Source organism: Condylura cristata, unplaced genomic scaffold (genome assembly GCF_000260355.1).
Source record: "Condylura cristata isolate star-nosed mole 26May11 unplaced genomic scaffold, ConCri1.0 scaffold00025, whole genome shotgun sequence".
NCBI classification, from domain to species: domain Eukaryota; kingdom Metazoa; phylum Chordata; class Mammalia; order Eulipotyphla; family Talpidae; genus Condylura; species Condylura cristata.
This window is the reverse complement of record NW_004567126.1, coordinates 30,959,301-30,973,023: the sequence shown is the minus strand read 5'-3', so window position 1 is coordinate 30,973,023 and position 13,723 is coordinate 30,959,301. Positions and strand designations below refer to the sequence as shown.

Sequence of the window (13,723 nt, the reverse complement as noted above, 5' to 3'; positions counted from 1 at the left end):
CCCCGGCGCGGCCCGGGGCGCGTGGCTGTGTGGGGCGAGGCGCGCTGACACCCACCTCTGGATGGTGCGGGCATCCTTGTCCAGCCGCCCCATGCACTGCAGGGCAGCCGCGTAGGACAGCAGGTCCGGGGTGAGGCCGGCGTCCTTCACCATGTAGAACACAAAGACCAGCTCCTTGAAGGAGCCCTGCGGGGACAGGCGGGCGCGGCGTGAGGCGGGGCGCCGGGCCCCTCCAGCTGCAGCCACCACGCGAGGCGGGGCAGAGGCCTGTGGGGGACCCCGGCGCGTGGCCACGAGCCGAGCGGCTCTGGGAGGGAACGCGGCGTGTTTTACTTCACGGACAGCGGCGACCTGCTGCGAAGGCGGCCTCGGCATCCGAGTCCGCCCGGGGCGCGCCGGCCCCAGCTCCGGTCTGCACCCCGCCCTCGCGCCAGCAGCCTCTCTCCTAGCTGCCTCCCGGGAGTGGCGTGGCTGGGCGGTGTCTCCTGTGCCCACCGGGTGCCCCGAGCGTGCTGTCCCTGGCGGGGAACCGTGCCCAACCACCCAGACACGGCAACTCCCCGGCCTGGACGCTGCCACGGAGCCTTCCGGGGGGACCCACAGCCTCCCACCGAGGCCCTGCGTGCTCCCGGGGACCCAGGGCTGCACGGGGCGGGGCGGCCCCGCCCGACCTGGTGGTCAGGACGCACGGCTGTATCTGAATGAAGCACCCAGCTCCTCGGTGGGAGCAGCCACAGGTCAAGTGCTGAGCTGTGGGCAGCAGAAATGCTCCTCGCCAAGACGAGCGTGCCGCCCACCTCCAGGGGGCTTTCCGCAATCTCAGCAACGTGAGAGGAAAGGCGCTGAGCCGCTCCTGCTTGGGGGCACAACTGAGGGCCACCTGCGACTTGTGTTTGACAAAACTCAAGTTATTAGTGAAAGTAACATTCGGAGGCCTTGGGATTAAGGCTGAGAAAGGATCCAGCTGAGCGACTGGCCGGCAGCGGGCGGCCAGCGGCGGGGGCGGGGACCCCTCCCACCCACGCGCGCTCACCTTGCGTGCCCAGCCCAGCATGACAGTGTTGTACATGGCCAGCGTCAGCAGCCGCGGGTGCCGGACCTTGCTGTGCTGGGCGGCCAGCACGTGGTGGGCGAGGGGCAGGTGGTCGGAGAGCAGGCAGCACTCGAAGAAGGACAGCAGCCTGTGCTGCTGCGCCTCCAGGCGCGCCAGGGCGGCCGCGTCCGCCGGCTCGTCCTCTGCCTCCCGGCTCAGCTTCCGCGGGGCGTCCTGCAGCAGCTGTGCCAGCTGCTCCTCCCAGGGGCGGCCGGCGGCGTCGCTCACCCAGCGCTGCAGGCAGCTGGACAGCTGCTTGTCACGCAGCCGGGGTCTCAGCCGCAGCTGCAGCCCGGGCGCCAGCACCGAGGCCTGCTCCTGAGACTTGCTCCTCATCTGCTTCTGCTGTTTCTGCTTCTCCTTGTCCAGCTTCTGTGCCCAGCGGCCACTGAGCCCCGGGGCAGCACCCCCGACACCCATCTGGGTCTTCCTGGAGGCCTGGAGGATGCCGCCCTCCTGGAGCCGCGCCACACCCACCCTGTTCACGGTCACCTCCGACACACACTCGGCCTGCAGCTGCCGCACCCGGGCCTCGAGCACTGTGGGGACAGCGAAGATGTCAGGGACCCCACAGGGGCTAGTGCGGGACTTCACTGGCTGCTGCAGCTGCTGACGATGCCTCGGCGTGCGGCACTCACCCACCTGTTTAGCACCTCTCCACTCCAGGCTTTCAATACCCCAAACGAGTCCTGGTGCCCCAAACCTGCTCCCCCCTGCGCTGTCCTTCCAGGCCAGCCTCTGCCACTCGCCCCCGCCCCAGGGCACTGCCGCCAAGGCACCTGGTGCCCCACCGCCAGGCCTCACCAGCCCGACCTCCTGGCTCACCCAGCGCGGTCATAATGGCCGCGGGCCTCGGCACCCGCTGCCGGGGGTGCTCCTTCCCAAGGGTCACAGCCTTCCCGCACTCGGGATGCTGGCAGCACCACGCACTGCTCTTGGGGCCATTGCGAGGAGCAAAATCAGCCACAAACACAAGACACCAAAACGTGCAGCACTAACCAGGGCCTGGCAACAGTCTGGGCAGGACCCCAGGCAGTGAGGCCTGCTTGGACTGCAGCTGGAAAAAACAGCTCTCAGGTAGCGATCTAAAGTGCCTTCAGTAGTGACTGGGGTTACAAACTGAACCCAGGAATAAGGAGAATGGACTGTCTGGCCTGTGCCTGCGTCTCTAACTGAGAAGCGACCTCGGCTGGCCTCAGCACAGGACAGAGGAGGTGCTGAAGCGGGCCGCGGAGCCCCGGCATGGGAAAGGATGGCTTCCAGGCTGTCACGTGGAAGAGGGAAGCCCCGCAGACGTGACAGGGAGCAGGCACAGGGCGCTGGTCGACCCCTGCGCTCCCCGTGGCTGTGACACCTGAGCTGACCTGGGAGCTGAGAAGGCGCCAGCAGGGGCCACAGCCCAAGAGGCCACAGCTCCTCCTGGCGGAGCCACAGGGCCTGCGTCCTTTGGAGGAGGGCACAGGGCCTGCGTCCTTTGGAGGAGGGCACGGGGTGGAGGATTCTGGCTAAGGCCACTTGACGTGACTGAGGTTTCGAGAACCTTCCTCCAGCTCAGTGCTGTACCTGGAGTTTGTTTTAAAACAATCAGATGGTTAGAAAAGACAGGCTGCTGCTGAAACTTGAGTTTTTACTTCTGTATCTGAGTTTTCTGAAAGAAACTTATTTTCTAAGGGCTCACCAGCCCCCTGCAGCCCCGCTGCAGGTGCAGAGGGGAGTGGTCTCCAAGGAAGGAGGTGGGGAAGAGAGACAGGACAGATGCCCGGCCTCCTCCTGAGGCTGCCAGCTGGTGAGGTCATCAGGACCACGCCACCCTTTCCGAAGATGAAAGGCCAGGGACGGTACCCCATCAGTCACCCAGATCCCAGGAGGGGGTCAAGCGGGTCAGCTCCGGGCCCAAAGCCTAGCTCTGCGTGTGCAGCTGCCTATGTCCTGGGACAAGTCTGCCCAACCATAATTTTGGGTCTCAACTACTCAGAAATTGAGGGAACCTGGTGGGTTTGGGGTGGAGTTGTAAGTGTCCCCCGCCTACATCATGCCACAGGGGCTCAGCACCCACCAAGAGGTCTCACACTTCGGGCGTCTCAGCAGGCCCTCTTGGCCACGTGTGGAACCCACACCAAGTCACCCCATTTCTCAGATCAACACCCTTTCCGTGGAATCAGGAGGTGGCCCCAGCAGAGTGGCTGGCTGTTGGGGGGGGGGGCAGTGAGCAAGATTTCGGGTCCCAAGCCCGGGGGTCAGGCTCACCCTCCAGGAGTTCTGCGTGGCCCCAGTCCTTCTTGGGGTCTTGCTCACAAGGGTGGGCAGTGGAGTTGCTTCTTCGGCCACAGAAACTGCGGAGGGCCCCTGCGGGAGAGATGAGGCTGTCGGGGTTACACGTGCTGTCGAGCGCAAAAATCCTGAACCCTGAGGCAAAGGAGTCCTGAATTCGATGGTCAATGTCAAAGGTCATGCTCTCACTGGAAGAAATCATGACCCCCTCAAAAGTGAGGGGTCACTACGTAGTAAGAATATCGGGGGGTGGGGTCGGGCAGAAAAGTTCCCCCAACTAAAGTTCAAAGATCAAGAGTCCTAAATGCCGGGAGCTTCCAAAAGAAACCAAGAATCAAAGGTCAAAATGCTCCACAGGCCCCCGTCGGGAGGGCAAGCGAGTCAAGGGCGAGTGAAGACGGGGTGCAGGGGGTGGGTCCCCAAGAATCACAAAAAGGCAAAGCTCGGGGATAGCTGGCTCCTGGAGCCGAAGTCAGAGGTCACGCTCCCGGCGGCGGCTGCCGGCACGGGCCGGGAGGGGCAGAGGAGAGGGGACGTGGCCGCGAGGTCGCCCCCGGCCTCTGCCGCGTTACCTTCCTCCGCCGGGAGTCCGGGGCGGCCCGCAGGCCGTAAGGCCCAGCCGAGTCCCGCCGCGCCGCGGCTCCAGCGCAGCGCCGACATGCCGCACGCGGCCCCGCGGCCCACCGCACCGCGCCTGCGCCGCCTGCTGGGAGTTGTAGTTCCATGGCGGACGGCAGCCGCGAAGGGACAGCGCAGGCAGAAGCGTAGGGGCCGAACTACAACTCCCAGCGGGCAACGGGCCCCCGGCGTCAGAACTGTCAGGAAGAGCGGGATGGCTGTTTAGGGCAATCTCTGCAGGTGAGTGAGTGACTCTGAGCCCGTCTCGGGGAGGACCCAAATCTGGGTTTTTGGTTTTTGCAACGACACGCTCAACTATTTAGAGGTTCTTGTCGCGGTCCTCATTGATCCAACCGCTACTTTGGAGCAGATACTAGTTTATTGTGAGGGAAACTGAGGTTCAAAGCCGTCCATGTAGTCACCTGAAGTTGCACAATACGAACATTAGGGAGACTGGAATGAAAGCCCGGATGCGTCTGACTCCCATATAGATGTGTTTAGGACATTTCTTTCGTGTGCTTTTCTGCCCTCCGTTTCTCCACTTTGCCCAAGCCCCCAAGGTCAGGGCCAGAGTAGGGCAGGAACTGACCTGCTAAACTGAGATGATTGATAGAGATAATCCCTCAAGCCTGGAGCTTCCTAGCCCTGGCCTCCAAGATGCTACCACTCAAAGGTAAGCAGTAGTCAGACTAGGAAGACATGCCCACTTACAATGATGGGGGGGAAACTGAGGCAGAGGGACACAAGCACCTGGTCTGGGACCAGCTGGTATGTGAAAGACAAGAGTAAAGACATCTGCACTCATTTGCAGGCCGAAGTCAGAACAAGTGCAAAGGCCTGGAAGCAGGAACAAGCAGGGGGTGTTGCAAGAACCTGTGCAGGGTGGGTGTTGGGGAGAGGAAGCAGAGGCAAGACTGGGGGGTCCTCGGGGGCCAGATTCCAGGAGCTCTGGGATCAGGCCTCAGAGGCTCAGGCTTTCATTTCTCTATTAGCTCAGACCTTTGTGCTGGAAAGGCCAGACTCCTAGGCCTGTCAGACTCTTGACAGCACATTCCAGACACAGCTGCCCACGCAGGCATTGTGATGCCACCGGCTAGGAATGTTTTCAACAGACTGCAGCACCCTGGAGAAACTGCCCCAGCCCACCCCAGGATTCCCTGGGGCCTCTGACCTCACCCTGACTCACACCTGGGGTTGCCTTCCTGACCTGGGGGCTGAACCAGCTGGACCTGGCCCCAAGACCTTGAGATATCCCTCATACCCAACCAACTGGCAAAGCCATGAACCTGGGGTGTCAGTCAAGACCTCTGAATTCTTATGCCTCAGTTTCCACTTCTATTCAATGGGACATCACATGACCTAACCCTAAGATTCTTGGACCTTATCAACGGGAAAGCTGTTCTTTTAGTTCTCACTCACACCTCCTGAGCATCATGGGAAGTCTCACTCAGTGTGTTTTACTCCTGTTTCAGCTCCCTGCCATCCTATTCACCTGAGAATTTGTCACCTTGTTCTCTTTTCATTGTATTTTTTTTTATGGTTATCGTCAGTGTGTCAAAGTATGGCACTGGTTTCCGATTCCTGATGGTGGTGTCAGGTTTCCTTGTAAATCTTCAGCAAGAAAATTTTAATAATACTCATGACGGATGAAGACTCAAGTAATTAAATAGGAACCATGGCATCAAGTGCCTGGAATTTGGGCAACACTGTGTTACACAAACTCTTCACGTACGTTGGGTTTTCAACCAGAATGTTTGTCCAATCAAGTCCTGTTCAAATGAAGCTGAGTTGTGGGTCATTCTATGAGATTTCAGAAGTTTGTGTGGAGAAAACAAAGAGGAGGTAGGATCTCCGGAAGGAGGAGGTCGATGGAGAAAATAGTCGGCAGCAGATGGGCTGTGAAATGATGCAGCCCACTCAGAAAATAGTCAGTGGTGCCTCTGAAGGTTCAGCGTGGAGTTACCGTGTAATAATTTCATTCTGAGTTCTGAACCCAAGTGAAATGTACATTTATATCCACATCTCATAACAAGGAGAGTAGAAACAACTCTTGTTCATCAGCGAATGAATGGATAAACACGTGTAATCCATCCACACAATGGAACATCATTTAACCATGAAAAAGGAAGGAGACTAACACACACTAACATGGCCAGGCCTTGAAAACAGCACGCTCAGGGAAAGAAGCCAGAAACACAAGGCCTGCAGTGTGTGAGCATACTGGTGAGAAGAATGTCCAGGACAGCCACAGACAATGATACACAGTGACACTGCTATGAGAGGGGAACAAGGGAGACTTCCATAGGAGTGAAGCTTCCTTTGGAGGGTCATGGAATATTCTAGAATTAGGTAGAGGTGGTGGTCATACAAATCTGAGTAGACTGCAACACTGAGTGCTACACTTTTAAGTGAGTGATTTGTGTGACCTGTCAATTCTATCTCAATGGAACTGTTAGTAAACTCCAACAGCAGAGCAGGACAGTTCCCAGGCTTTGGTCCAATCCCATCTTCAGGGGACCTGAAGATAATTCTTTTAGGGGACAGGTGAATGCTTGAGGAAGGGAAGACCCAAATCTCTGGCTGGGCCAGAAGGTGTCTGCATACTGCACTCCACGCCACATCCCCTGTGTGCCCCCCACTCCCCCACAGGTTACCCTCCTGGGGCAAGGAGAGGGAATTGAATACCCCCAGGGCCACCAGTAAGGCATTCTGGTGTCCAGCCAGACTAGCTACCCCTCCAGCACTTAGGGCAGGCCAAGGCCACAGACTGGTCGGAGAAGAGGGGCAGGAGCTAGGAGGCCTGACGTGTCCTGTGTGGGGCCTCTTGGGCCTCAGTTTCCTTGCCTATTTATTCACTGTGGCCTCAGAGCTCAGACAGCTCCCAGTGGGACTCTGGTGTGTGTAAATGATGAGCAGGTTGGGTGTAAAGGGGCTACCTCACACCTGCCGCCATGGAAGTACAGCCCGGGAGGCCCAGGATGGCCTGCTGGTCAAGGTCACAGTCTGTGTCCCTGTCAGCTAGAATGGACGCACCCACATGCCCCTCCTAGAATTAGCCACTGTTCCACTTACCGCACCCCATGAGCCCAACTGCCCAAAGGCTGTGCGTGCTGTCCCCAAACCATTTCCTGCCCGGCACCTCCAAGTTCCCTGACGTCCTACCCCTCAGTGAAGACCCTGCCCTTGGGGCAGCCCCTGAGTCCGCTCTAATTTGGCGTGCTGACCAGTCCCACCTGGGAGTACCCAATCCATGGGCCTGCTCACAGCTTCCATCCCAACCTCTGATGCCCACCCCCCTTTCTGTCTGTTCTTGTTTTATGGTATCTCTCTGCCTCATTCAATTTCTACCTACCTCTCTGTCTCTACGTCTCTCACCCGTGTCTCTGATTTCCGTCTCGCACTACGTGTCTGTCTCTATCTCTGTCTCCCTCCGTGGCTCTGCCCCAGCCCCTCTCACACTTACACCCCCGCAGACCCTGCAGGCCAACCCAGTGACTCACCGACAGGCACTGCCCTCCCCACCCTGCCCCGCAAGACAAACAAACACGCGTGGAGGCTGGAGAGTACGTTCCTGAATGGGCCCCGCCCTGCGCCCTGGCCCCGCCCCCGACCGCTCGAAGCCCCGCCCCCACAGCGCGGCCTCCCCGCCCGAGGCGCGCCATTGGCCAGTTCCCGGCGATTCATTGGTCGGCTCTTGGGTCTTGCCCCGCCCCGCACCCTGGCCCGCCTCTAGCTGCGCGGGACCCACCCCCGGGGCGCCCTATTGGCCCGCGAGGGGCGGTCCCGGTCGGACGCTCCGCCCCCCCGCAAAGACAGAGCCGCCGACGCGCGCGGGGAGGCACGAGCGGCGGCGAGCGGGACGCGGGCCATGCGCCCTCGCCTGTGGCTGGGCCTAGCGTGGCTGCTGCTGGCACGGGCGCCCAGCGCCGCGGGGACCCCAAGCTGTCCGCGGAGGCCGCGCAGCTACCCACACCTGGAGGGCGACGTGCGCTGGCGGCGCCTCTTCTCCTCCACCCACTTTTTCCTGTGCGTGGACCCCAGCGGTCGAGTGCAGGGCACCCGCTGGCGCCACAGCCCTGACAGTGAGTATGCCGGGGACCACGGGGGCGGGGTCCCTCGGGGGACAGAAGCAAGGGAAACAGTAACGTGCCAGCTGGTCGCGGGAAGCATCCCCAGGCCTCAGTTTCCTCAACTGTAGGATGGGCCCAGCCCACAGCTGGGGCGTTGGCCAGAGGCAGCAAGGGTCGAGAGGCGGTCACCAGCTCCACCGCTCGGCAGCAGAGAACGGTCTTGGGGCTTATCCTGAGAGTGGGTGTCTGGGCCCATTCTCGGGGGCCCAGGAAGGGCCCCCGGCTCTGTCCCTCTGACCCAGGGCCTGAGCGCTGCATGTCCCACGGTGCCAGCCAGCCTCACCTGCCTAGGCTGGGGACCACTCTCCCCCTAGACACCCATTTGGCTGATGCGGAAGGAAACTGAGGCACAGAGAGGGGAAATGAGCTGCCCTGGGTCACACTGCCAGGGGGCGGTTGGAGCTGTGACTCCATGATGCCCAGAACCTGGAGCTGGAGTCACTGTCCCTGCCGCCCCACCCAGCAAACAGCAGGCGCTTATTAAATGTGTGAGGCAAGAAGAGACGCAGGGACAGAAAGGTGGCGTGGCAGCGGGGAGACCAGGGTCATGATGACCCGTCGCAGTCTCCCCGCAGCTCTGAGGTTCCGGCCGGAGGAGCCGGGGAGCCCAAGCTAATGGCTGGCCACCGCCTGAATCACCACCATTAGGACAGATAATCACCCCTGCCTTCCCAGCTGCTTTCATCTGGCGCTCCCAAGGCCCTCATTAGGCTCGCCCGATGAGGACAATGGCGAGCGACTGGCCAGGCCGGTCCACAGGCTGTGGGCTCGGCTGGCCAGGCAGGATGGCCTCAGGCTGGGGGTGAGGCCTGGCACTGCTGGGTGACCTGATACAGTCACTGTGTGTCTCTGGGCCTCAGTTTCCCGATCTGAGCAGCAGTGGTGGTGACAAGCGATGGGCGGATCTGGGCGGGTAGGGCGTGGGGGGTTCGCTCCTTTGTTAAGCCACTGGCTGTGTGCTTTGTGGGGCAGGGAGACGAAACAGCGTTTGAGACAACCCACCCACGGGGCTCCCAGGCCGAGGGTGGGCGTCAAACTAGCGAGCAGCGGCGTAGTTTCAGAGAGGGCCACGTGGGGTGCAGAGGAAAGGAAATGGCAACCTATGGGAGATGACCCTACTGGAGGGGTCAGGGGCTCCTCGGAGGAGGAGGCTTGAGCCGAACCTCATCTGTGGAGTAGCCAGGTGTTTGGCCAAGGGAATAGCAGGTGCGAAGACCCACGGGGCCTGGGCTGAGCCCCCGGCGCCTCAGGCACTGAGTCCGGAAGACCAGACCGGCTCCGTACCCAAGTGGGGCTGAAGCGCGGGCCGTGGCTATCTCTGCGCAGGACACGTCAGCGGAGAAGGGCGGAGCTTGCCTGGGGTCACCCACCAAGACTGGCCCTGCCGTTTTGCATGTCTGTGGCCCCCGGGAGGTGACGCACAGCCCTCTGGGCTGCTGTGCGTGGTAGTGGGGCAGCGTGCCTGGAGTTCCACCTCCTTACCACACACAAGACAGGTGTGAAGCGTGAGCCCCGGGCAGGCTCACGTGGGCATGGCCAGGATTAGCGGTCTGCATGCTGCGCTCTACTTATCCTTACAGAAATCAGCAGCTCGCCCAGGCAGGTGCCAGCCTCCTGCAGCTTGGTTTCCCTGCCCTGACTTAACCCAAGCCCTCTTCCGCTCCAGAGCTTACTGTGGCTCCCTCAAGGAAAGGCTAGGGCCCCCCACATCCCCACCAGCTCCCACATGCCCAAGGCAGTCCCAGGTGTGTCACCACACCCAGTGCAGGGACTTGGGACCGACACAAGGGAGAGAGGAAGGAAGCAGCAAGCAGGTGGTGGGCCAGAGCCGACTTGACCTCTCCCGCAGGTATTATTGAGATTCGCTCCGTCCAGGTGGGTGTCGTGGCCCTCAAGGCTGTACACACCGGCTTCTACGTGGCCATGAACCGCCGGGGCCACCTCTACGGGTCGGTGAGTGTGCGGGCGTGCTGGGCATGTGAGCAGTAAGTAGATGGGGTGGACGCAGGTGGGCAGCGGGCGGGCCGGGGGGTGAGGCTAGGCGGGGCCCGACAGAGGGCAGACTGCCGGCGGGCAGGTCCGGAGGCCACCTCACCTGCCCGTGCCCCCGCAGCGTGTCTACACCGTGCACTGCAGGTTCCGGGAGCGCATCGAGGAGAATGGCTTCAACACCTATGCCTCACTCCGCTGGCGCAGCCGTGGCCGGCCCATGTTCCTGGCGCTGGACAGGCGGGGCACCCCGCGGTGGGGAGGCCGGACTCACCAGCACCACCTGTCCACCCACTTCCTGCCGGTACTGGTTTCTTGACGTCCCAAGGGGCTGCGAGGAAAGGCTGGATGGAGATTCTGGATGCCGCCAGGACCAGGCGGGCGGCCAGGAGCTGGGGGCTGGGGGCGGCCCCGGCGACGGCAGCCCCTCCGTCTGGTCTCTGGCTCGTTTCACAAGTGTTGAGTGCCTTCTGCGTGTGGGGCCCTGGGGTCAAGCCGGGACACCCCCAGACATGGCCTGGCACTCGGAGAGCTCCCATCTGAGTGTGTGTCCACACTGGGCTGAACCGAGGCCCACCCGGCTGGCGACTGGAGGACAAGGCTATGCGGTCACTGGAAGGTCTGAGGATGGGCCAGGTTGGGCACAAGCAAGGCACAGACTCGGAGATGGGAACGTTTTGGAGTGTCTGAGGCAACAGAAGGTGGGGGAGGCTGGGATGGAGCAATGGGGTCTCTAAAAAAGGTCGGGGTTCTGGGGACTGAGGGTGAAAGCGATATGAACAAAGCAGGTGTAACAGACCCTGGTCCCGGGACCTGGGGAAGTGTCACCTCAGTGGTGAAGGAACTTTGCAGGTGGGACTGAGCTGAGGGGAGGGGCAGGACCCCGACTCCTGGCAGGGTGCACAGAAGGGGAACAGAAGATCAAGACAGCCCGCTGCGCTGCTGGCCGCCACGGAAGGACTCGAGCCCGAAGGGCAGCGCCTCTCACGGGCTGCCCTCGGGGCCTCCGAGGAGCCAGCCTGCCCACACCGGGCTTCAGTCCTCGGCTGTCACCCGGCCCGGGACTGCGGCGATGAACGTGGTGTCGGCGTCCAGGCCTCGCTGAGCACGCAGCCGCCGCAGGGCTGGGCAGCGGCTGTGAGCAGCCTCCTCCTCAGCTCTCATGCAGGGCCGGCGCTGTCAGGACGGGGGCTCTGGCCCAGGTCAGAACCCGCCAGTGGCCTGGGGTGGCCAGCGAGCAAGTGCCTCCCCACATCTACGCTGGCGGGTGCCCGACTGGGGTCTTCAGGATCTGAGAAACCCCTGCTGCCGGAGGGGCGTCCTCGCGCGCCGCGGACCCGGGGCAACCGGCCACTGCGTCCAGCCCGCTGCTCCCGAGGCTCCCAGGGCTGCAGACATCGGGGCTGGGGCAGTCTGGGATGGCACTGCCCCAGAGTGGCAGCTGGCCAGGTGCCCACGTGCGCCCAGACACACCGGCGCAGAAGGAAGACGCCAACCACCTGCTTCTTTCTAAGTAGGTGTATTTTTAAATAGCTTTCAAGATACACATATTTTTTCCTTTAAAAAAGTCTGTCAAGCAGTTTTGTTCCTGGTTTTGCTGGTCATCCTGGTGGCCCCAGGCCTCCCGTGCTGGGGGCAAGCGGGGCAGGGGCCGTCGGGGGCACCGTGAAGAGCGACCCACCCACAGATCGTGCACGGCCGCATGTGAGCCAAACGTCCATTTATTCCAAAGCAGTAATAATTTAAAATTATAAAAACCTTTCCACCATTGAACACGTGGAGGGAGAGGTTAGACAATGGGACGGCGGGAGCTGGTGAGGCGCGGCGCCAATGCTGGCCCGGGCAGACGTCCTGGTGGGGGCCGAGCGCCGAGCGCCCCTCTGCACCCTGGGGGCGGCGGGTCCTCCAGCCTCTGCCTGTGGCCGTGGCATGGCCGGCACGAAGTCCATGGTGCGGTGGCATGGGAGCCACAGGTGGGTGGGCCCTGGTGCCCCGACCCCTGGCACCCTGACCGCACCGGGCTGGGCTGGGCTCACTCTGGGGCCTCAGGGACTCAGGAGCTGCTGGCTGGGTTCTCGTTGCTGGGCGAGCTGGATGAGCTGGATGAGGAGGAAGAGGGGAAGCTCATGCCGGTCAGGCCAGGAGGATTGGTGGCCGTGTTCTGTCCCGTGAGGCTCTTCCGGCAGACGGGACAGCTGTCGTGCTTGAGGGGGAGAGGGAAGTTCAGCAGCGGGGGGGGCGGGGGGGCGCGCCCAAGCCTGCCGCCGCTTACCTGCTCCAGCCAGGGCACGATGCAGCCGTCGTGGAACAGGTGGTTGCAGGGCAGCTGCCGCACGCGCTCGCCCAGCCCGTAGTCGTCCTTGCACACGGGGCACTCCAGCCCGGAGCCTGCGGGACAGCTGCTCAGCGCCGGAGCCCAGGCACGCCGGGCTGGGGCCCTCCGCAGCCCCGCCCAGTGGCCACCCCTCTGGGGATTGGCTGTTGGGCCACCTTGCACCCAAGGCACAGGGGTGGGTGTGTCCCGGGGACAGAGGGGACACGGCTGGGAGTCCCCCCTCGCAGACCTTCCTCCGTGGAAAGTCGTGGAAGGCAACCGGCTGGCAGCTGAGTGGCCCGGGGCGCTTACCTACATGTTCCTCAGTGACAGGGACGGTGGGAAGGGCCTGGATTTTCTCTTTGTCTGCGGGCGGGGGGCCTGTGTTTTCAAACTGATTGAGGAGCTGAAAGACAAGAGGCCAGCATGCTGGGGCTGGGGTGGTGGGGGGCCCTGGCCCACAGGGCTCAGAAACACAGGACGGGGTCACCTGCAAGAGTCCGGAAGCTGCATTGGCCCTGGTCGCTGGACCCCCTCCCCTGCCCCCCGGTCAGCGAGCACACATGGTCCAGCCCTGGGTTCTTACTCATCCTTCAGCACTGAGCAGGCAGGTGAGCGATGGCCCTGCAATAGCACCCCAGGGGCTCCCGCCTCTCCAACACTGGGCGTCCTCCCCGGGCCTGCACACCCGCTACAAGGTAGCTGGGTCTCTGAGGGCTTGTTGGCAAGACACCCCGAGTGGGACCCCGAGGGAGGCAGCCCCTACATGCTCTGGGAATGGCCAACGGCGGCGGAAGCCACCGGGAGGCATGCCCTACTTTAGGATGGGGCGTTCAGGGACAACCTGTCAGCACTGGGGTGACCGGGGAGCACAGCCCTGGCTGGCATGGGTCTGTGCAAGCACCGCACCTCTAGGAGGAAAGACGCCCAGGCCCGCCTCGGGGAGGCCCACCCGTACCTGCGTGATGATGGCGTCCAGGCCGTTGGCGCCCCAGGCATAGTCCATCGGGTTTGAGTGCAGGACACCCCTGGGCAGAGAGGTCGGGGTTCAAGCGGCAGAGGGGCTGAGCAGGGTGCAGGGCGAGGGGAACGCCCACCTACTCACCAGGGGCCCAGGCCCAGGTTGGGGATGGTGGCGGGAGTGATGATGCCGTTCACCAGCTGCTGGATGATCCTGGAACAGAGGGTGGCCGCAGTCAGCCCGCCGGGCTGAGCCGGTGAGGCGGCGCTCGCAGCTCTTACAGGCCGTGCTGGCAGGTGAGAGGCCCGGTGACTCCCTCCACAGGGGTCTGGGCCCATCACCCAGGG

General features: G+C 62.4%; 3 protein-coding genes across 3 annotated transcripts in view; 1 reads left to right on the top strand and 2 right to left on the bottom strand.

Annotated features, from left to right (window-relative positions):
- POLRMT (polymerase (RNA) mitochondrial (DNA directed)) overlaps nucleotides 1-4,037 on the bottom strand; it is a 12,242-nt gene extending 8,205 nt beyond the window's left edge. Inside the window, exons 1-4 of the mRNA XM_012729440.1 lie at nucleotides 3,937-4,037; nucleotides 3,341-3,439; nucleotides 1,034-1,632; nucleotides 56-186 (exon numbers count right to left, since the gene is read on the bottom strand). Of these exons, the coding sequence (XP_012584894.1) occupies nucleotides 56-186; nucleotides 1,034-1,632; nucleotides 3,341-3,439; nucleotides 3,937-4,024 (917 nt within the window). The 5' untranslated portion in view covers nucleotides 4,025-4,037. The remainder of the gene's footprint in view (nucleotides 1-55; nucleotides 187-1,033; nucleotides 1,633-3,340; nucleotides 3,440-3,936) is intronic.
- A 3,782-nt stretch (nucleotides 4,038-7,819) lies between these two features.
- FGF22 (fibroblast growth factor 22) lies at nucleotides 7,820-10,696 on the top strand. The gene is made up of 3 exons (XM_004689405.2): nucleotides 7,820-8,064; nucleotides 9,962-10,065; nucleotides 10,226-10,696. The coding sequence occupies exons 1-3, from the start codon at nucleotides 7,851-7,853 to the stop codon at nucleotides 10,418-10,420; spliced, it is 513 nt and encodes a 170-aa protein (XP_004689462.1). The 5' UTR covers nucleotides 7,820-7,850; the 3' UTR covers nucleotides 10,421-10,696.
- A 269-nt stretch (nucleotides 10,697-10,965) lies between these two features.
- The window catches only part of RNF126 (ring finger protein 126), a 15,614-nt gene continuing 12,856 nt past the window's right edge, over nucleotides 10,966-13,723 (bottom strand). Inside the window, exons 12-14 of the mRNA XM_012729439.1 lie at nucleotides 12,728-12,821; nucleotides 12,374-12,489; nucleotides 10,966-12,304 (exon numbers count right to left, since the gene is read on the bottom strand). Of these exons, the coding sequence (XP_012584893.1) occupies nucleotides 12,155-12,304; nucleotides 12,374-12,489; nucleotides 12,728-12,821 (360 nt within the window). The 3' untranslated portion in view covers nucleotides 10,966-12,154. The remainder of the gene's footprint in view (nucleotides 12,305-12,373; nucleotides 12,490-12,727; nucleotides 12,822-13,723) is intronic.